At 42.7% G+C, this 22,441-nt stretch overlaps 1 protein-coding gene across 4 annotated transcripts in view; it reads right to left on the reverse strand.

Moving 5' to 3' along the window:
* sft2d2a (SFT2 domain containing 2a) overlaps positions 1-21,844 on the reverse strand; it is a 32,273-nt gene extending 10,429 nt beyond the window's left edge. For 2 of the 4 annotated variants that reach the window (XM_060920143.1, XM_060920144.1), the window contains exons 1-4: positions 21,609-21,844; positions 21,204-21,293; positions 5,396-5,481; positions 5,233-5,314 (exon numbers count right to left, since the gene is read on the reverse strand). In XM_060920143.1, coding sequence (XP_060776126.1) covers positions 5,233-5,314; positions 5,396-5,481; positions 21,204-21,293; positions 21,609-21,677 — 327 coding nt within the window. In that variant the 5' untranslated portion in view covers positions 21,678-21,844. The remainder of the gene's footprint in view (positions 1-5,232; positions 5,315-5,395; positions 5,482-21,203; positions 21,294-21,608) is intronic. The other 2 variants (XM_060920145.1, XM_060920146.1) reach the window with 2 other exon arrangements.
* Between the last annotated feature and the right edge of the window lie 597 nt (positions 21,845-22,441).

Here is a 22,441-nt window from a genome sequence, read left to right on the forward strand (position 1 = left end):
TTGTTTGCAAATGAATCATCTACCCAGGCCGATTCTCACTGGATGCTTTGCGTCAAGATGTCATTCATTTCCAGACCACACCATCTCCATCAGAGGAGCGTTCAGCGCATGTCAAACTCAACCTTGTGCCTCATGCTACTCTTGTTTTACACTCATGCATGAACAAAGCATGAAGGAGCTCCTTAGAAATCCAATGAAACATCAGTTTATCCACTTGAATGCATGTTATCGCACCTATCTGACCCCCCATAAGCAATATTTGATGGGGTTAGCCCCCTATTCCTATTGTACTTTTTGCCCATTTGGTAATGTGGGGACTTTTATGCATTCTGTGTGGAGCCGTCCGGACATTTTCTCTTTCTGGACTAAAGTAGTAGATACAATATCTACCTTGACAAACACGGATTTCCCAACGGATCCTGCTCTACACCTTTTGCTTGATGACTCAAGGTTCCCCATCACAGAGAAAACACAATCTGTGGTTAGCAGGTATCACTGCTGCCAAGAAATTGGTGGTCCAGAGATGGCTTCCACCTCATGACCTTTCAATTAAACACTGGTTATATACACTGCTAGACATTTTATATCCAGAATTATCCTCAGCAAGAATAAACCATGCTAAGGCAGCAACTGTCAACAACTGGTTAAGTGGGATAGAAATGGTGAAGGAGTTACTCTGCAAATAGAGGTGTATACTTATTTTTCTTTGTTATAATTTTATTTTATCATTATTATTTTTACACATTGGAAACCGTATGCTGTGTCTCTCAGCTGGCATCTGATATTTAGCTGTTTGAAGGCAATGTGTTGGTCAGGGACTGGGTGGGATGGGAGGGAGGGGGGATTTATTGTTGTATTACATGGTGCTGTGCATTTTCCATGTTTTCAAAATTCAATAAAACACTGCATTACCAAAAAGAAATCCAATGAAACCATTAAAATGCCATTTAAAATCATGATCCACAGAGAAACCTGGAGATACACACTCTAGCAAAGAGGCAAATAAAATAAATACGAAACACAAACGGATGTTATTCACCGTGGTGCCATCTCTCATCAGGTTTCTCATCATCTGGCAGATTGATGCAGACTTAAACTCTGTAACGAAGGCTTGAGAGTAAAGAAAACTCAGCATCGCTCAGTCTCGTTTTTGTTTGGGATGCTTTACATGCACTCTTTTGCATCCAGTGTGAATTTGGGGTAATATGGAGCACAAATTCAACAAGCCAACCAAGTCCCTAGATGTATTAGGAAATTAGGAAAGCATTACCATCTGTTCTGATCTCAGTTGGGTGGCACGGTGGCGTAGTGGTTAGCACGGTCGCCTCACAGTTCTGGGTTCGAGCCCAGCAGCCAGCGGAGGCCTTTCTGTGCGAAGTTTGCATGTTCTCCCCGTGTCTGCGTGGGTTTCCTCCGGGTGCTCCGGTTTCCCCCAAAGTCCAGGTTAACATGGGACGGCCTTGGGCTGAGGTGCCCTTGAGCAAGGCATCGAACTCCCAACTGCTCCCCGGGTGCTGTTAGCATGGCTGTCCACTGCTGTGTGTGTGTGTGTGTGTGTGTGTGTGTGTGTGTTCACTGCTTCAGATGGGTTAAATGCAGAGAGGAATTTCACAAGTGTGTGATGAATAAAAGTTGTGCTTTCTTTCTTTAAGTTGATATTTCAATGAAAACAGATATTTACTCTCAAACAACTTCTACCAGAAATTTCACTGAATATGTTCTGTGCTTGTTGTTAATTTGGCTCTTACAATACTAAAACTAAAATAATGCAATTTAAAAAAAAAAAAACACACAGGCCAAAGATATGATCAAAAATTCTGGAAAAAATATTACCATTACCACTATAATAACCATCATCAAAGCAAAACGTGGCTACTGTAAAGAATCTAAAATATAAAAGCATTTTGGTTTGTTTACTACATAATCATGTTTTATTTCATAGCTTTGAATTGGGTGTCCAAACTTTCGTCTGGTACTGATGTGCTGTTTCGAAGGCAGCTAACCAGCACATAAATAAAACGATCCTGAGATGAATTACAGTCATGATTTATTCCCTCCCCAAGTTATGAAGCAAATGTGTAAAGACATGATCTTTAATATTGCAGGTGACATTACAGGCCTGAGACACTGGCAGATTCAGGGGATTAAAAGTGCCCTCTAGGGTGTCTCAGAAGTAGATCAAATACGATACAAAGCCCTCTCGCTCACCCTTACTGTGGAGGAAAAGTGATGAAGTGCCCTAACAGTGGGCGTATCAGACACTCACTGGCTGTGCTGTGAAAATTCCCCATGCAGACGCTCATCTAAGTTTCCAAATCGGTCATTACTTAACTCCTGAATCTCATCTCATCTCATTATCTCTAGCCGCTTTATCCTTCTACAGGGTCGCAGGCAAGCTGGAGCCTATCCCAGCTGACTACGGGCGAAAGGCGGGGTACACCCTGGACAAGTCGCCAGGTCATCACAGGGCTGACACATAGACACAGACAACCATTCACACTCACATTCACACCTACGCTCAATTTAGAGTCACCAGTTAACCTAACCTGCATGTCTTTGGACTGTGGGGGAAACCGGAGCACCCGGAGGAAACCCACGCGGACACGGGGAGAACATGCAAACTCCACACAGAAAGGCCCTCGCCGGACCCGGGGTTCGAACCCAGGACCTTCTTGCTGTGAGGCGACAGCGCTAACCACTACACCACCGTGCCGCCTAACTCCTGAATATTTTCTCTCATTAAAAAGTTTATAATCTCTGCTTTCCACAGAAATGTATCTGATTAAGATCTGTTCAGTGCTTTGGGAGTAACGGCAGGTTGAAGTCGGTACAACAGAGTAAAAACTCTGCTCGCAGGACGTCGGGAAACTGCCGGTGCTTTTCTTTTTGAATCACGGGAAAGCGGTCAGGCTCTCTCTCTCTCCTGATCGGTTTCTCACTGGATTACTCGTCAATATCAATCAGATCACTTTTATAGGAATGTTCTCTCACTGTTTCTGATGGATTCAGCAACATTTTCCCTCTGCTAGTTTTGAGGTCATGATTCACAAGAGATTTAATAATAATAAAGTTAAATTTATATAGCGCCTTTCAAGAAACCCAAGGACGCTTTACAATTATAGACAAAGAAAAAAATAAATAAAAATAATAATAAATAATAAAATATATAAAAAGTCCACCGAGTAGGGGTCAGGATGTAATTCCTGTGGTGTAGCAGCCACAGTCCCACCAAAAGGCGCACAAAAACGAGTCCCACATCTCCAGCACCGCCGCTGTGATGCCGGCAGCAACATCGCTCGAACACCACGCCGTGGATCCACAAAGCGAGCACAGAAGCTCCGCCACGCAGAGCGCTGGTGTGTCCCAAACCGCCTGCACAGCCGCTGCGACGCCACCGAGCAACATCGCTCGGAACATCACGCCAAGCATTAAAGCACAGAGCGCTGGACAACCACGATGTAAAATGAGCAACGAGCTCACTGCAATCCACAGCTGGGAGCACAGGCATCGCCCACAGTGAACCAAGGCCTGGAGGGGACCGACGCCCAAAACTGGGTCTGGAGCTACACCACAACCGGTGGACAAAAACACTCAAACAAATATCAAACTACACAAAACACACAGAAAAAAAAAAAAGAAAAAGAAAATAAAAAAACAAAACAAAAGCTCTGGTGAGAAGCGGCAGCCAGAACGCGCACGACGTACTCTCAACCGGAAACAAAAAAAAAAAAAAGTTTGAGTAATTTAAGTGAGTTTTCATAGCTTTACCTACTTATTTTTTCAAATCAAACTGATTCATGTGAGTAACTATTTTAGAATATAACTGGAGTTGTTTTGATGAAAAAATATTGATCTCTTAGTAGTCAGAATGAGATTAAAAAAAAAAAAAAAAACGGAAGTCAGAAATGCGAGTGTCGATTTCAGTTCAGTTAACGCGAATTGTTTATTGGATATGGATCAGAGAGTTTTTTCAAGGTTAGGCCATACTTTTGAGAAATATAAAAAGACCTAGAGTACAAAGAGAAGATTATTTCTAATCTTATTACTTTGAGCATACCAATTTAACATTTTTACCTCATTAGTATAATTAATACTAATTAAATACTAATCTGCATACTTGTTTTTTTTACTTTGTATTCAGTATACAACTATCTGCTTGAAAATTTCCATGTCAATATCTTGAAAAATAGAAAAAAAAAAGTTAAGAAAAAACATTTGATCTCATTAGTTAATGAGGCCCATTTTGGATCATGTGATCCTCATACAGAACATCACAGCCGTTTTCTAAAAATTACGCCGTTTCTTCAATCTTTGACTTGTAACATCTTAAGAACTGATAAACATATTTTAATTCAGTAAAAAGTCTGTTGTTCTGCATTCAGTTCTGAATTCAATGAGAGCAATTTCAAGCGATTTGGACTGAACCACCAGCATTGCAGACGACCCACGTCACCCCTCTCACAGACTCGTCACCCTCTTGCCATCTGTCAGAAGGTACAGGAGCATCAATGCCACCACCAGCAGACTCCACAACAGTTTCTCCCCGAGGCAGTTCGATTACTCAACACCCTGCTGCCTCTGAACGTTCACCTGGGCTAGTCAAACACCTCACCACACGTTACAGAGCTGCATCAGACACTTATGGAACACTAAACCTATTGCTACGATCCTAATAACGGCCCACGTCCTGTTCTGTGTATTTGTCGTCCTGCACTCGTTTCACGCTGTGGTATATTTGTACTTTATGGTCCTGGAAACATAAAAACAATTTAAAAACCCACTTGACTAATGGATGCTCCTCAAATGGAAAAATCTGAAATGCCCTTTAGGGAGCCCCTACAATCTGAGCAAACATGACGTTCCCTAATGGGCGCATTTCCAGTAGAGATAACGACACTCCATTCCCTATGGACTCCTCTAAATGCAATAAAACATGATTACGTTCCTTCTACATGTTCTTGTGTGAGAAAATGTGCCCTCTATAATAGAAAAAATGATTTGGTGCCCTCCAGCCTGAGCAAACTGCAGCCACATCAGCATCATTTTTGTCCCAAGGGTGCACAAACCTTTGCACTCAACACTATACAGAATTCTATTTTAAAAAGCAGCACATAACATTTAATTGCCTAAGGAAGGTTTTAGGAGGGATTAGAAGGAGAGAAATGATAAGTGGATACATCGTGAGGATTATTTCGGCTCTCGTGCAGGTGGAGATGATGAAAACGAACTCACGAGCATGACCACTGTCGCAAAAGCTCTGGTTTTGTCAAACATCCTCTTCAGCTGCTTCACTGGTCCCATCAGGAACATGGTGCTGTAGAAGAGACTGGTTTAACTCCGATACTTCAAGTCCAAGTTGGCATGTTGATGTATAAATAAGTGGACACTCACTCACCTGGCTAAGGAGCAGATGTTCCCGAAGGTGTAAAGGACGATGAAGAGGATAATGCCGATCCGGGGGATGAACAGGCAGCACACGCCCTAATGCACACAGGAACTCGGGTTATAGCTCAATTAAATGCGTTTCATTAACAGTTCAAATTAAATTATTTAAATACACCACTACACTATCAAATCCTGGATTCTGATCGGTCAGAAAGTGGGTGTTGATTAATTTTCCAGAACAGCTGCTCTGACAGTAGCGCAGCTGCAAATCACAGGTTTACCGGTACGAGTACACCGTATTAAATATGTTTGTTTTAATATATCATCGTTTCTATCGTAACAGTGATCAAGCCTGTGGTGACGGTGGCGAGGAAAAACCTCGCTCAGATGCAGTGGCGGCTGGTAGTCTTTCAAACAGGGGAGGCTGGTCGGTTACGATATTTCCAGATTTTAAAAGAAAAAACATCAATTTTGCCCATACTCTTGCATCTGATCTGGCTGATTGTTGGCAGGGTCACAAACTGTGAAATAACAGGTTCTTTTGGCCCATTAGCCTACTGTCCAATATACATGATGGTGGTGTTGGGGGGGGGGTATATTTTAACATTTTATATTTTAAAATTGTGGCATGTTGTTTAAAAATTGATCATTATTGAAAGCAGCTCTTTGTCAGGAACCTCAGCAGTAACAGCAGAGTGTTCTGGAATAGGCACAAGCACTGACCTTGGGGAGCCAAACATAGAGCTGGGTGCCACACATTTCATTCAATGACACTTTCCCTATATTTTACTTATTTTGACTGAGAAATGTTTTATTGACAATTTTGATAACCCTTCACTTTTAATCCAGGTCTGTAGTGTGAAATGTTCTCGGCTGTGTTTTTGTTTAAAAATGTTTTCCAAATTGTAGCTGTGTTTAATTAATATCCAGAAAAACATATATTCCAATATAATATACTCAGCATAAACATTTTAAATAGATTCTATATTTTTGGTCCATCCATGACATATTACTAAAGTAGCCTATTTACTGTTGTTGATGTGGGTCACTTGCTGTTAGCCAATTCACTTTCTCGTACCAGGAGAGCTGAAAGGAACGAGTATTATTCCCTACCTTTTTCACCAAGTCAATTTGAGGCGTTGGTCTACCCTGCTCTTTAATTTTAATTTTTTCCTCAAAAGGAAGACTGGCAAATGGCTTCGCCAAAATTAAATCAGCAATGCTTGGCATCCATGCGCAGCTTTCTTGCTAGCTGACTAGCCCCCTCAAGTTCAGTCACTCAAACAAACGAAATTTCTGGAACTAAGATAGCAAACTTGACAACACTATATTTACACTTTATTTACAATGAAAATATATACAAACTAAAAAAGCTGGTAGAAACCGTATGTAATGAATGAAATCGAAATGTAAGCCGATCCTCTTACAATACACCACAGCACTTGCGAATCCGCATGGGACTGAACTGAGATTCACCGCTGCCTGTCTATATTTGAAACGAGCTGTCAAAGAAAATATCCGGCCGCTTTCACCAATCACCAGTCTCCTCGTGGAAAGCTTTGCCATGTCCCTCCCACTGTGAGGCTGGGAGTCCGGTGGGCGGGCGTTTTCGCAGTATTTGTCCAATAACCGTCTTGCATTTTGATATTGAAAGCGCAGAGCTCCCAAATGCCATTGAAGTCCACTGAGGCTGGGCTGCATCGCGCTGTCACGAGGGGGAAAAAAACTCACGCACACATTAGGCGAACTGGGGAAAGTTATAACGGAATGATTTCGCACTGTAGTTGGGTTGAGCACATATATTTCTATGATTCTGGATCTGAAATAGCAATGTTATAAGGTCGGCTATAACATAAGCTTAGCGCAATTCATCCTACACGATGTTCGTTATTTTTAGAGGAGGCTGAACCTCCCTCGTTGTCTTAGAGCAATCGCCCGTGCTCAGATGACACGAGGAAGAAACCCCGAGAGGATCCGGACTCAAAAGGGAACCCATCCTCATCTGGGTGATAACAGACAACGTGATTATTAATAACTCATTTCTATAACTGCGTCCTATAGAGTCACAAAAGTATAACTGTGAAACCAGGAAATTCATTCTAGTTTTAACATTAAGTCTGTTTTATTTATTCAATGGAAGCATGAGCCAATCATAATTGTGTTTTGTCAAAATTTTTACCATAAACATCACATCTATTTTGTGCAAAACTGCAACGGAAACCCAGCTACTGCGTCAGATACTCAGTATTTCAGATACTCAGTAGATAATGGACTATTCAATACTGCACCTGTGCAATAATTCCATTTTATTTTTTTCGTGGTGTGGTTTCCATCAAATCCTGCGCTCTGATTGGCTGGTGAGTGGGTCCGTATCCTACATACGGACCCCAGTTACAGACCCCGGTTATGGACCTCTGGCGACTCGCTCATTCACAACAACAAACATAGTAGCAATTTGTCAACATTTATTTTCGCATTTCTCAGGAGAATAGCATTAATTTTACAGCATGGATAGCGATAATGACAGTGTTCACAGCAAAAGCGAGTTTTACTGCCCTGAGGAAGAAGAAAACATTTCAGGAGAAAGCTAAAAACCTGTAACTGTTGCTAACGCCGAGCAAAAACATGGGTGAATCCTGAATGACTCAAATTTTGTATAAATAGGGGACTACATAGGCGGCAAAATGTAGTTTTTTTTTCCTGCCATGGAAGTGCACTTGTATACCGAGGAGGAAGCCATTTGCATTACAGCTGTGAATGAGGATTCAAAATGACGGCTCGCCTCGGCTCAGTTTTCCCTTTCGGGCGCTCTCATTTTCTGTTAGGATTTGGTATTGTGAAATACCGTGACCTCGGCCTTGAATACTGACCTCAGCCCAAAGGGCCTCACTCAGTACCTTCAAGACCTCGGTCACAGTATTTCACAATACGGACCTCCCAGCTGGTAAATAAAATGTTTTTTTTTCGCGGTCTGGTTTCAAATCGTGCGCTCTGATTGGCTCGCGAGCGGTCTGGAATCCTACAATCCGGACCCCGGTTACGAACCTTTGGTGACTTGCTTTTTCACAGCAAACATAATAGCAATTCTTTGTCAACATTTATTTTCGCATTTCTCAATAAAATAGCATTAAATTTTACAGCATGGATAGCGATAACGACAGTGTTCACAGTGAAAGTGAGTTTTACTACCCTGAGGAAGACGAAATAAAAACACATTTCAGGAAAAAGCCGAAAACGAGCTTGTAGCAGGTTTGTTCTAAATATGGTTTCCCTTTCGGGCGCTCTCATTTTCTGTTAGAATATACCGTATCGTGAAATACTGTGACCTCGGTCTTGAAAATACTTCTGTATCATGAAATATCGTGAACTCGGCCTTGAAAATACTGACCTCGGCCCAGAGGCCTCGGTCAGTATTTTCAAGGCCGAGTTCACGATATTTCATGATACAGACCTCCCAGCTGGTAAAATATATATATTATACAGACGAGTGTTTTACTGGGAAATACACCACTGATTTTTCATACACGCTCCATCCAGGACATGGAGAACCAAAACCATGACAAATCTCTATATGTGACTCGTGAGGACTTCGATGAGCGAGTTGTTTTAATAAAATGTGTGTACTTTCTTTGTGAATGTGTCGATATCATGAAAAGAAAAAAAAAAAAAAAAAATCACACCTTGGCTTGAAGATGTGAAGTTTATCTTCTCGTGTTGGAAAACTCACATTTTTCAGGATCTGAGTGACATACTGTATTTAAATAATACTGGCTGGCATTGAGTGGTACATCAGATGTATTCCATTTCAGCTAGCATGATACTGAAGGAGTCAGAAACGAGTAGCTGAATGGAATACATCTGATATACCATGAAAAAAAGACCAGCCAATAATAAAAAATTTCATATACATTCCTTGAGTGTTCAACACATCTCTCTCTTTCAAAAGTCTCTCAAAATCTGCTGTATTTAAAAAAGAAAACATGGCGGCCATGTTTGTTTACAAATTGTCTCAGTCGCTCACTCGCTAGCGCGGAAGTTTTACATCTCCGACGTGTGACGTCATGTCTTGACAACCATGAATATGGTTTACGATATTGCAACTCATTCTCCATTGGGTAGAGTGATGTAATACATATAGGATAAGCGATATGCTAACAATATTGCATGCTATCAAACCAGATGAATGAAACCCGCTAGAAGGGAATAGAACACGTTTTTATTCCATGGAAACTTGTCCTGCATGTATAATTCCCAATATTTCACTCCGATGTCACTCCCAGTGCTTTCCCGCTGACGTCAAAATGGTGAACTGGTTCAAAATTAAAATTCTTTTGATTAACTTGTTTTTTTGTGTGTGTGTGTCCATATAATATAAAGAACATTACATGGCGGTGCAAAGATATGAAGTTGAAAAATATAATCACTTGACGATAAACCTCATATCTTCACATGACTGTGGAATATCCTCCATATCCCACAGCCATTATTTTACTACTTCTTATATGCAATAACTTTTCTTTACATATTACTGTCTGTAACAGATATTTTCCATTGTATGATATTCTACTGACATGGTTTCCATTTTATAAATTTCTTTTCTCTACTTGAGCATAAGCAGCTGCACTCAGTTTCCCCGTGGGATTATTAAAGTACAGGGCGAGTCAAAATTATCTTAACACTTAAATGGTACAACCCATTTATTCACAAAACATACATCATACAGTGGTATGCAAAAGTTTGGGCACCCCAGTCAAAATTGCTGTTACTGTGAACAGTTAAGCAAGTTGAAGATGAAATGATCTCCAAAAAGGCATAAAGATGACTCATTCCCTTTATATTTTAAGCAAAATCAATTTATCTTTTACATTTTCAAAATGACAAAAGGAAAAAAAAGGCCCGAAGCAAAAGTTTGGGCACCCTGCATGGTCAGTACTTAGTAACACCCCCTTTGGCAAGTATCACAGCTTGTAAACACTTTGTAGCCAGCTAATAATCTTTCAGTTCTTACCTGGGGGATTTTCACACATTCGTCCTTGCAAAAGGCCTCCAGTTCTACAAGTTTCTTGGGCTGTCTTGCATGCACTGCTCTTTTGAGATCTATCCACAGATTTTCAATGATGTTTAGGTCAGGGGACTGTGAGGGCCAGGGCAAAACCTTCAGCTTGGGCCTCTTGAGGTATTCCATTGGAGATTTTGAGGTGTGTTTTGGATCATCATCTTATTGTAGGACCCATCCTCTTTTTAACTTCAACTTTTGTACAGATGGTGTGATGTTTGCTTCCAGAGTTTGCTGGTATTTATTCGAATCCATGCTTCCCTCGACCAGTGAAATGTGCCCTGTGCCACTGGCTGCAACACAACCCCAAAGCGTGATCGATCCACACCCATGCTTCAGAGTCGGAGAGGTGTTCTTTTCCTGGAATTTGGCCCCCTTTTTTCTCCAAACATTCCTTTGCACATTGTGGCCAAAAAGTTCTATTTGATTTCATCAGTCCACAGGACTTGTTTTCAAAATGCATTAGGCTTATTTAGATGCTCATTTGCAAACTTCAGACGCTGAATTTTGTGGCTAGGACGCAGGAAAGGTTTTCTTCTGATGACTCTCCCATGAAGGTCCTATTTGTTCAGGTGTCGCTGCATAGTAGAACAGTGCACCACCACTCCAGGGTCTGCGAAATCTTTCTGAAGGTCTTTTGCAGTCAAACAGGGGTTTTTATTTGCCTTTCTAGCAATCCAACAAGCAGTTCTTTCAGAGAGTTTTCTTCATCTTCCAGACCTCACCTTGATCTCCACTGTTTCTGTTAACTGCCATTTCTTAATAACATTACAATCTGAGGAAACAGCTACCTGAAAACACTTTGCTATGTTCTTGTAGCCTTCTCCTGCTTTGTGAGCATCAATTATTTTATTATTCAGAGTGCGAGGGAGTTGCTTAGAGGAGCCCATGGCTGTTGATTTTAGGGACAAGTTTGAGGAGTCAGAGAATTTATACAGCTTTGAAATTTGCATCATCTGACCTTTCCTAACGAAGAATTTGAACAAGCCACAGCTCAATAAGTGAATTAAGGTCTGGAACCTTGGTAAAAAAAAAGTTACCTGAGAACTCAAATGTATTGGGGTACCCAAACTTTCACATGGTGTTCCTTTTCTTTTTTCACTCTCCAATTGTAAAAATCAAAAATACACAAATCTTGCAGAAAATGCTGAAATGTCTTGTCTTTACCGTTATGCCTTTTGGTGATCAGTTCATCTTCTGCTCGCTTAACTATTCACAGTAACAGACATTTTCAGTAAGGGTGCCCAAACTTTTGCATGCCACTGTACGTGCAAGATGATTTTCAGGACGGTCTCAACCTGTTCTCCATTGTGTTCAACACACAAAAACCAGCGAGAAACAGTATCACTTAAAGCCCAGACACACATTTCACAGGGAATAGATGATACCACAGTCCTTATTCTGTCCTTGAAGTCATTGATATCACAAACTTTCCTGCTATACATGCACTCCTTCACCATACCCCATAACCAGAAATCACAGGGCATCAAATCAGGGGAGTGTGGAGGCCACGGCAATGGTCCACCGTGACCTAGCCATCGACCTGGAAATGTGTGGCCGAAATAAGCCAAAACGTGGCGGTGCGCCATTCTGTTGGAAATACCCCACCAATAGGTTCTGTAGTGGAAGTTCATCAATGGCATACTGCTGCACCATCTGTAAGTAGATGTCTAACATCTCTGTTGGGGTGTCAAAAATGTAAGGCCCGTTACGCCAGCAGTGCTCACCTCGCACCACATATTCAGGAGAAAGAAAAAAAAAATCCATTAGCGTTAACATAATTTTGACTAACCCTGTATTTCTGATTGAGTTGCTGGCCTTCAGTGTGGTGCAAGCTTGATATCCATCATGTTACAGGCATTTAGCAGATGCTCTTATCCAGAGCGACATACAACATACTCAGAGCAGCCTGGGGAGCAGATGCTATGCTCAAGGGCACTTCAGCCATTCCTGCTGGTCCAGAGAATCGAACCGGCAACCTTTTGGTCCCAAAGCTGCTTGAGGCTATGGCTTCCATATCCAATACACACATCTCTGAACCATTTCTGGTCTACATGTTCTCTCAATCACTGACAGATCTGATCTGTACCCTGATCATTTCATCATCATATTCCATACTCTTCTAGAGCTTCCGAGACCGCTTTCGTCCAATTTGGACCTGTCAGCTGTCTTTTTGCCTCTTGTATAGTGAGGCCAGTCCACTTCCAGACGTTCTCCATCCATGTTAGCCTTTGTCTGCCTCTGGAGTGTCTGCCTTCAGCTCCTCCTCCTAGGACATGTCTCTCTAGGGAATTATAGTCTCTGGAGACATGTCCATAGTAGTGCAGCTTCCTCATGATTATCATACTTAAATCACTGGTTTGGTGTTTATTCTTCCCAGGATGGTGTTATTTGTTATCCTTTCAGTGTAAGATACCCTGATCATTTACATTTTGCTTTGAAATGAACACCAAGTTGGTTCTAGTTTTCTAAAATCTTGCTGATGGTATATCGGGTCAGGGTTATAGTCACCTAACCAGGAGAGACTCATAAATGGGCCATCAGGCTTATTTCAGGAGGAATTATTTGCTTTAAACAAACTTTTTCTTAAACATTTTTATGAAACAGAGTTCCACAGCACAACTAACAATGGTCACAGGAAAAAAATAAAAAAAAAAGGTATTAAAGAATGTATTAAGAAGAAGTGAGGCAGATTTCTTTCCAGCCCCCTGATCCATCCTGATGCCCTACATCTGGCCAGAGTCTCATCGCATCGCTCCTGTGGAGGACGGGCCCCACATGGACAGTTGAAAGTCACACCTGGAGGACGCTCTGGACTCTTACAGTCATGCTTTTATGGCTGAAGACTGCAGTTGTCATGAACAGTTTTGACTCAAGTTTCCATCAGTGAAGAGTTTATAACATCAACGAAACTGACTTCATATTAAAACTGTTAAACTTTATCAAATCACGTTGTCTGTTATCACCCAAATGAGGATGGGTTCCCTTTTGAGTCTGGTTCCTCTCAAGGTTTCTTTATGTCATCTGAGGGAGTTTTTCCTTGCCATCATCACCACAGGCTTGATCATCAGGGATAAAATTAGCTCATGTTTAAAGTTATTCAAATTCTGTACAGCTGGTTTGCAACAATGCCTATTGTTAAAAGCACTATAAAGAAACTTGAGTCTTTCCATCAGTGACCGCCATGTCAGGTGATTCCACAGTGGCACGCCCCTGGATCTCATTCCCACGTCATCAGCAGTGATTGAAAAGGTGAGAATGTGAAATAAAGCACACAGGAGTAGCGAATGTAAACAAGGTAGATTCCCCCCTTAAAAATGTGCCTGTAAGACAAAAACTGAAGAGTGTACACACAGTCTGATTTTGATCTCCATCATCAGTAAGCATATTAAAGCAAGCCTCAGACCGGGGGGGAATTAAAGACCCTAACTCCTAATAAGATTTAGTCCGTTTCTGAAATCCTGCTTCAGTCTGAGTAACGTTATGCCATGATGTTTGATTCATTACAAAAACTTCAACCTATAACTTTTCCTTTCCTTTTTAAACCAACTCAGGATTAGGCAAAATATCAGTACAGGCTAGCTCACTTTACACGAGTTACCTGCTGCAAAACTTTCCCCAAATTAAACATACTGAACCAGGACACAAAGTGAAAGCCCTGTGCTTTAACTATTACAGCATTTTATCATTATAGTGTGGCTTGCTCCTTTTTTTTTTTTGCTTGTAACTTGATGCATTTTACACCGTTAGCATTACATCCTCCCTGTGTCCAAAATCACTCACTCGTTCACTATTCACTATATAGGCAATTACTATATAGAGGACTAAACAATGAGCTCATTGGTAAAACCTAAAAACACTTTCGGACATTACTCCACCACACCGTTATTTACATCGTTACTGTCGCACGATTAGAATGTGCCAGATCAGTCGGCTGGTGGGTTTTCAAAATAAATCCATATTATACTGAACGCATTTCCCACATTAATAAATACAGTACTTTGTGTCTGCTGCAGCTTTCAGTTTCTTTTAAATCAAGGCTGAATACTTACTTTCTTCTTTACCGCTGCCTTTTATTAAATCACATTTGAGGCTTTGATTAATTCCTCACTCTGCACTGTAACTTTTATTCTTATATTTTATCTCATCCCATTCTCATTATCTCTAGCCGCTTTATCCTTCTACAGGGTCGCAGGCAAGCTGGAGCCTATCCCAGCTGACTACGGGCGAAAGGCGGGGTACACCCTGGACAAGTCGCCAGGTCATCACAGGGCTGACACAGACACAGACAACCATTCACACTCACATTCACACCTACGGTCAATTTAGAGTCACCAGTTAACCTAACCTGCATGTCTTTGGACTGTGGAGGAAACCGGAGCACCCGGAGGAAACCCACGCGGACACGGGGAGAACATGCAAACTCCGCACAGAAAGGCCCTCGCCGGCCCCGGGGCTCGAACCCAGGACCTTCTTGCTGTGAGGCGACAGCGCTAACCACTACACCACCGTGCCGCCCCTATATTTTATCTGTCTTATTCTATTTTGGCTTATTTTATAATCTCTTACTATTTTTAATTGGACTTGAATGTCAGTTTATAATGAGTTTCTTCCTCCGTCTATTCACCCCAACACTTCCTCCCCCCCCACACTTTCATTGAGACCACAGTACACGATGGTGTGTATATACCTTGGTTAGTGACCATCGGTTGTACGCTACTTTTCATGGTGTATTGTGGGATACAAGGAGTCCACAACCCTTGACTTGCAAGGGATGTCAAAGCAAAATGGAAACCCGGATGTCGGCCATGTTGGTGGCGATACAAACGTGGGGTCAAACGACATGCCATACAAAACAGTCACGCATGGGCAACCCTCTGTTTTTCCACGGCTTCAAGCGTTCCTTTAGCTAGGCCATATCTTTGTGCTGTGTATGGTGGAGTTCACAACAGTACTCATGACTGTGGCAGATTCCGATTTTTTAGAATCCCGTCCGTGAATTGGAAAGAGGGCGAGGAAATTCTGAGGCCTAGTACGGAGAAGAGACGAGGGAATCAGGACACTTCGTCCAAAGCCTTTTTCATACGCATGATCAATTATTTTATATTTCAGATATTCCGGGGCGGCACGGTGGTGTAGTGGTTAGCACTGTCGCCTCACAGCAAGAAGGTCCGGGTTCGAGCCCCGTGGCCGGCGAGGGCCTTTCTGTGTGGAGTTTGCATGTTCTCCCCGTGTCCGCGTGGGTTTCCTCCGGGTGCTCCGGTTTCCCCCACAGTCCAAAGACATGCAGGTTAGGTTAACTGGTGACTCTAAATTGAGCGTAGGTGTGAATGTGAGTGTGAATGGTTGTCTGTGTCTATGTGTCAGCCCTGTGATGACCTGGCGACTTGTCCAGGGTGTACCCCGCCTTTTGCCCGTAGTCAGCTGGGATAGACTCCAGCTTGCCTGCGACCCTGTAGAACAGGATAAAGCAGCTACAGATAATGAGATGAGATATTCCGGTGTTTGTGAACAAAAAGGCCCATGAGAGTGCTGCTCCGCACCTAAAGATTTAATATGATCCAGCTAGCTTTAAAAATTAATAACTCTGCCAACAGAGCTCACAGCGAAGCCAAATTTTTTTTTTGTTACAGGCACCTCCCTCCAAGCCTCCCCCTTAGAAAGAGCATGGGCTCAGGTCGGTAGAACCTCTCCTCGGCCCGGTATTCACGAACGAAGCCCTCACGAAAGCACTGCTTCACACCTGAAGATTTAATACGATCCAGCCGGAAACAGACATGAAAGCGAGCAGCCTGCAATGACAAGGGAGTTAAACTCATCCCAGGGTCAGCAGGTGGCACGGGCCGATGTGGTTACCCCCCAGTACGCTGTTTAGTGTCAAAGTGCACGTACCATGGCACTCATTTGCTTTAAAAAAATGTGTTCCATTGAGAATTCCTCCTTTTTTTCGAACAAAAATACCTGAAACATAAAATAATTGATAGCGTGTATGAAAAAAGGCTTTAGACGAAATTACCTGTATTCGTACTCAACGGTCGGTAAAAGCGTCTTATCTTCAGAAAAGTCGGATTTTTAAAAAATAACATGGGGTCAAAACCACACATCTTTTCTCTTTGCATCAAATCATCGTTCAAATCATGGTAATACTGAGAAAATTCAGCACTGTTTACAGACACGCTTTCAGCAGCTGCCATCCGAGTCACTTTGTTTATCCAGTGGGTGGCAAAAGAGAGCAACTGGACTTGCTTGAAGATTCTTGAAGACGTTTCACCTCTCATCCGAAAGGCTTCTTCAGTTCTGTCTGACTGGTAGGGAGCATCAGGTATTTATCCTCTCATGGATGAAAAGCTCATCTAAGGTGTCATTGAGTCATCCTGTTGGTGTGGTTGGTTTATCCACCATCATGGCGGAGGCTCATGACGTAGCACATTTTAATCACGTGGTTGCAAGTCATCTATATAGGATGCAATAATTATCACTATACATTCGGACAGCACTACAAAATGGTGAACACACTATATAAACGAGTAGTGAGTGATTTCGGACACAGGGCCTGACCGTTTGATCGCGGCTTTTTTTGAACATCGATTTTGTTTAAGAAAATGCCTTAGAAACATGATGAATTGTGGCAACTTTAACTTGACATATTTCACGTGCACACACACTATAGAAGACTCTCAACGTCCAAACAGACCACGGATAATCGTGTTGTAGGACTTGAGAACAGTGTCTAGCCCACTTTTTGAAGAAGGTCTCGGTCTTGACCGCATTTTTACTTTGTCTTGTCTCGGTCTCAGGATTTTATTTCAAGACCACAACTGTGGGGATGTCCACTGCACTGGTATTTTACACCTTTGCTGCATCTTTTTATACTACTTTATATCCTTGTTTACACGTGAAAATACACCTGCATTGAATTCGCTAAATTGCCTGTGTATTGTCCGATTTACTGTTCACATGGTTACTGCGATCGGATGGAAAACTTCCTGCTTACAATGCGACTCGTTGCCAATTTGAAATTTTCGTTAATGTTAATGGGGCGGCACGGTGGTGTAGTGGTTAGCGCTGTCGCCTCACAGCAAGAAGGTCCTGGGTTCGAGCCCCGGGGCCGGCGAGGGCCTTTCTGTGTGGAGTTTGCATGTTCTCCCCGTGTCCACGTGGGTTTCCTCTGGGTGCTCCGGTTTCCCCCACAGTCCAAAGACATGCAGGTTAGGTTAACTGGTGACTCTAAATTGACCGTAGGTGTGAATGGTTGTCTGTGTCTATGTGTCAGCCCTATGATGACCTGGCGACTTGTCCAGGGTGTACCCCGCCTTTCGCCCATAGTCAGCTGGGATAGGCTCCAGCTTGCCTGCGACCCTGTAGAAGGATAAAGCGGCTAGAGATAATGAGATGAGATGTTAATGGCTGTCACCCCTCCCCCATCCCCTTCACACACACTGGTCTGGTCCTGACCCAGTCTTGGTCTTGACTTGATCTCAACCCCTCAAAATCTAGGTCTTCTCTACAACACTAACAGGTGTGCTGCTTATCTGAGTGTAGGCTCAGCGTCAGCTGAATTAGTTGATTGTAGAGTGGCAGTCCTTGCTACAACTACTACACACGAAGGTTAAAGAGTGTGTTTGGGCTTTAGCTGCCACAGCTTCTCTCTCACTCCCCACTTGCCCAGAGTCTGGTTTGGTTTTCTTCTATGATGGAGATGCCTTTGTGCACAGTGACTTACAGTTGTGTCATCCCACACATTACATTCCATGGCATTTAGCAGACGCTCTTATCCAGAGTGGTGTACAACGAATGCAAAAAAAAAAAGAGTCAGGTACACAAAGTGCTGAACTTCTAGACAAGAAAGTTCTACTGCCAACTGAACAAGTGACAGCAATACCTAGTGTAATATTCTGTTGAAATCCCAATACTCAAACAGCCAAGGAAACAAGCCAACCATATGAAGTATAACTAAAAGAACTCAAATGGCTAACCCCAGGCTCAACCGTACACAGCCTGGGTTGGTCAAGACCGAAACGCAGGGACACAGTGGGCAGGGAAGAAGGGGAGAGGTGCAGCTTGAAGAGGCGAGTCTTCAGTCTGCACTTGAAGGTGGTCAGGGAGTCAGCAGTTCTGACCTCAATGAGAAGGTCATTCCACCAACAGTGAGCCAGGACAGACAGCAGTCTTGAGTGGACTGGGCAGGAGTGGAGAGAAGGAGAGGCCAGGCAACCGGTAGTACCAGAGCATAGGGATCTGACTGGCATGTGGGTCAGATCAGACTCTGGAGGTATGCTGGTACAACTTTGATGTGAGCTGCAATAGGTAACATGCAGGTTGTTGAGCAGAGGGGTGACATGGGAAGAATGAGGAGAGAGTTGCAGTAGTCCAAGCAGGAGAGGATCAGCGCTTGGACCAGGAGTGGAGTAGAGTAGGTGGTGAGAAAAGGGTGAATCCTTCAGATGTTGTGGAAGAGGAATCTACACATCCGGGGCACTGCAGCGATGTTCACTGAGGAGGAGAGTTAGTCATCGAAACTTTGTCACGCGCACACAAAGAAAAACATGTGTAAGCGATGAACACACAAAATCAGAAGTTAAATAAGTTAAATATTTAAAAATGGAGGGTTTGTTCAGGACGTCCCATGCGCACAATGACGACGCAGCGATATGATTCTCTCTGACCAATCAGTAGTTGTTTGGGATCACCTCAGCTCGCTTGGAACACTGGGGAAAGCCATGGACTAATGGTTAGAGAAACAGCTTTGAGACCAAAAGGACACTGGTTTGAGTCCCTGGACCAGCAGGAATGGCTGAAGTCAAGCCATTTCTATAGCGCTTTTAACAGTGGACATTGTCACAAAGCAGCTTTACAGAATTTGAATGACTAAGCACGAGCTAATTTTATCCCTCATCTATCCCTGATGATGAAGCCTGTGGCGACGGTGGCAAGGAAAAACCCTCAGATGACATGAAGAAACCTCGAGAGGAACCAGACTCAAAAGGGAACCCATCCTCATTTGGGTAATAACAGACAACGTGACTATAACATTAACAGTTTTAACATAAAGTCAGCTTCATTGATGGAAGCTTGAGTGCAAAACCATTCATGATAACTGCACTTCTAAATAACAAGTAGTTCAATTTATATAGCGCCTTTCCCAAACCCAAGGACGCTTTACACAGGAGTTACCCAAAAAAAACCAAGCCACACTAGGAAGAGTAGCGTGAGGTAAAGAGAAAAAAAAAAGTTTTCAAGTTAGCTTTGAAGGAAGAGAGAGAGTGGAACAGTCACGAAGCTATTGTGGTAACAAGTTCCAGAGTTTAGAAGCATCAACACTGAATGATCTGCCACCCATAGATGTCAGTTTAAAACGTGGAACAGTCAGAAGTCCACAGACAGAAGATCTGAAGGAGCGGGAGGGACAGTACAAATGAATTAGCTCACAAAGATAGGAAGGGGTGAGACCATGAAGAGCTTTATAGGTTAAAAGCAAGATTTTGTATTTGATCCGAGAAATAACTGGCAACCAATGCATTTGCTGTAAAACAGGAGTGATGTGAGCAGTGCGCTTGGTGAGCGTGAGGACTCTAGCTGCAGAGTTTTGGATGCACTGCAGGCGATTGAGCAACGTGGCAGTCTAAAGTTAGCAAATCAACTGTAGTCCTCAGCCATAAAAGCGTTACTGTAAAGTGTCCAGAGTGTCTTCCAAGTGTGACTTTCAACTGTCCATATAGGGCCATCGTCCACAGGAGTGATGTGATGAGACTCCAACCAGACATAGGGCATCAGGATGGAAGTGATTAGGTTACTGGAACAAACAGAAGTGCCTGTGAACAAGGCATCTAACCTCCAGCTGCTCTGGGTATGTTGTATGTTGCTCTGGATCTGCGAAATGCCTGTAAACATCATCTCATCTCATTATCTCTAATGAGCACCCTCACCGGCCACGGGGCTCGAACCCGGACCTTCTTGCTGTGAGGCGACAGCGCTAACCACTACACCACCATGCCGCCGCCTGTAAATGTCTCATCTCATTATCTCTAGCCACTTTATCCTGTTCTACAGGGTCGCAAGCAAGCTGGAGCCTATCCCAGCTGACTACGGGCGAAAGGTGGGGTACACCCTGGACAAGTCGCCAGGTCATCACAGGGCTGACACATAGACACAGACAACCATTCACACTCACATTCACACCTACGGTCAATTTAGAGTCACCAGTTAACCTAACCTGCATGTCTTTGGACTGTGGGGGAAACCGGAGCACCCGGAGGAAACCCACGCGGACACGGGGAGAACATGCAAACTCCGCACAGAAAGGCCCTCGTTGGCCCCGGGGCTCGAACCCGGACCTTCTTGCTGTGAGGCGACAGCGCTAAACCACTACACCACCGTGCCGCCTGTAAATGTAATGATTAAAAACAAACAAACAAAACACCCACCCACACAATCTGTACTGATAGAAAACCAAAAAAAGAAAAAAAAAATGAGTCAAGTTGAGCTTGAGCCCTGTGATGACCTGTAAAATAGTCTAAATTTAGACTGATTCGATTCATGTGAAAAGATTCACTCGAAAAGAATCGATTCATCAGTGAAATCAAATGATGCATATCTGAGTGCATTCTTCTCCTGGTTGACATTCCTGAGAGCTGGTCTGACCGGCAGCACTTCCCTGCCTCTGCCTCATTCCCAACCTCGAGTGAAAAATCAAGGTTCAATCTATTTACTTAAACAACAACAAAAGTAATCAAAGCAAAAGATATGTGCAGAGCCTACAAACCAGAACTGAGAACAGGATCCCGATGCCCATACACACCCCGAATCCTCTCACCCGGGTGGTCCAGGACAGCGTGGAGGCTTCATTCACTGTCTACAAAGTCAGAGAGCTGGGTTTAGATGGGGGTTTAGTCTCCATAGGCACGGGATGTGATCCAAACACTAATGGAATCATCAAATAAAGCTTATCTAATTATAAAGGAAATCAGCAATGGGATTCGAACTCACAACCTTTCTGGTTCTGGTCAAGATCAACACAAATTGTGAGCACATAAAAATCTTAACCTAATTTTAAATACTTTCCTATCGTGCGTCATGCGTCATTTTTGGAAACGTCAGTTCGTTCATGGCTGAAAATGATAAACGTCTCCATACAGGTGCGGTTTAATCCCTCAGATCGGTTCTTTACCTGGATTACATTCGGTGTGCTGTCAGGGTTTCCATCTCGACCGTTCAACACCGCCCTTAATTTATCCATAAACCTTCAGCTTCAACCGCAAAAACGCGCCTGGATTTACTTCTTAATCACTCAGATTCCTCTTTCTGGGTGAGAGTCAGTCGTGTTTGAAGGCCAGGTAGAAGTTGTTGATGATGATGATGACATGCATGACACCTGAAAAAGACAAACCACCCTGTCGCAGCCGCGTGGCGCCACACCGCGGTAATTACCGGCAAATCCTCCAGGTGCGCTTTTTACCTGTCGGCTCAGGTTTAGTCCTGGGGAAGCTTCCTGTCATTCAAAAGCAGGCTGTTATTGAAAAAAAAATTAGTAGAAATAAATAAAAGTAAAATCAAGCCTGATTCCTGTAGGAGCAGCATAACAAGGTAATTTAAAAAAAAATAGTCAGAATAAACACCATTATCAGTGTATACAATTCCATTAGAACAGTCCACTAAGTAAAATCATTACATGTCCAGTAGTATTGTCATTAAAAAAAAAAAAAACTCTATGACTTAAATCCAAATAAACAAACAGAAATCATTAAATACTTATTAGATAATTTACTACTGGATAACTTTTTTAACTAAATGATTATTATTCATGTTCATTTTTAAAACATATAACCTGTTGTGCTGTTATAATCACGATAAGATCATTTTAAATCGAATAATTAACACGTGTGTTCATTCAATTGTTCCTGGAAATAAAAAATAGCACACATTGAGTTCTGGGTGCGATGCTGAACTTCACCACTAGATGGAGGTGTTACAGCGAACAAACCTCAAACTTTCGACTCGTGC

This window comes from Neoarius graeffei, chromosome 4 (assembly GCF_027579695.1).
Source record: "Neoarius graeffei isolate fNeoGra1 chromosome 4, fNeoGra1.pri, whole genome shotgun sequence".
NCBI lineage: Eukaryota > Metazoa > Chordata > Actinopteri > Siluriformes > Ariidae > Neoarius > Neoarius graeffei.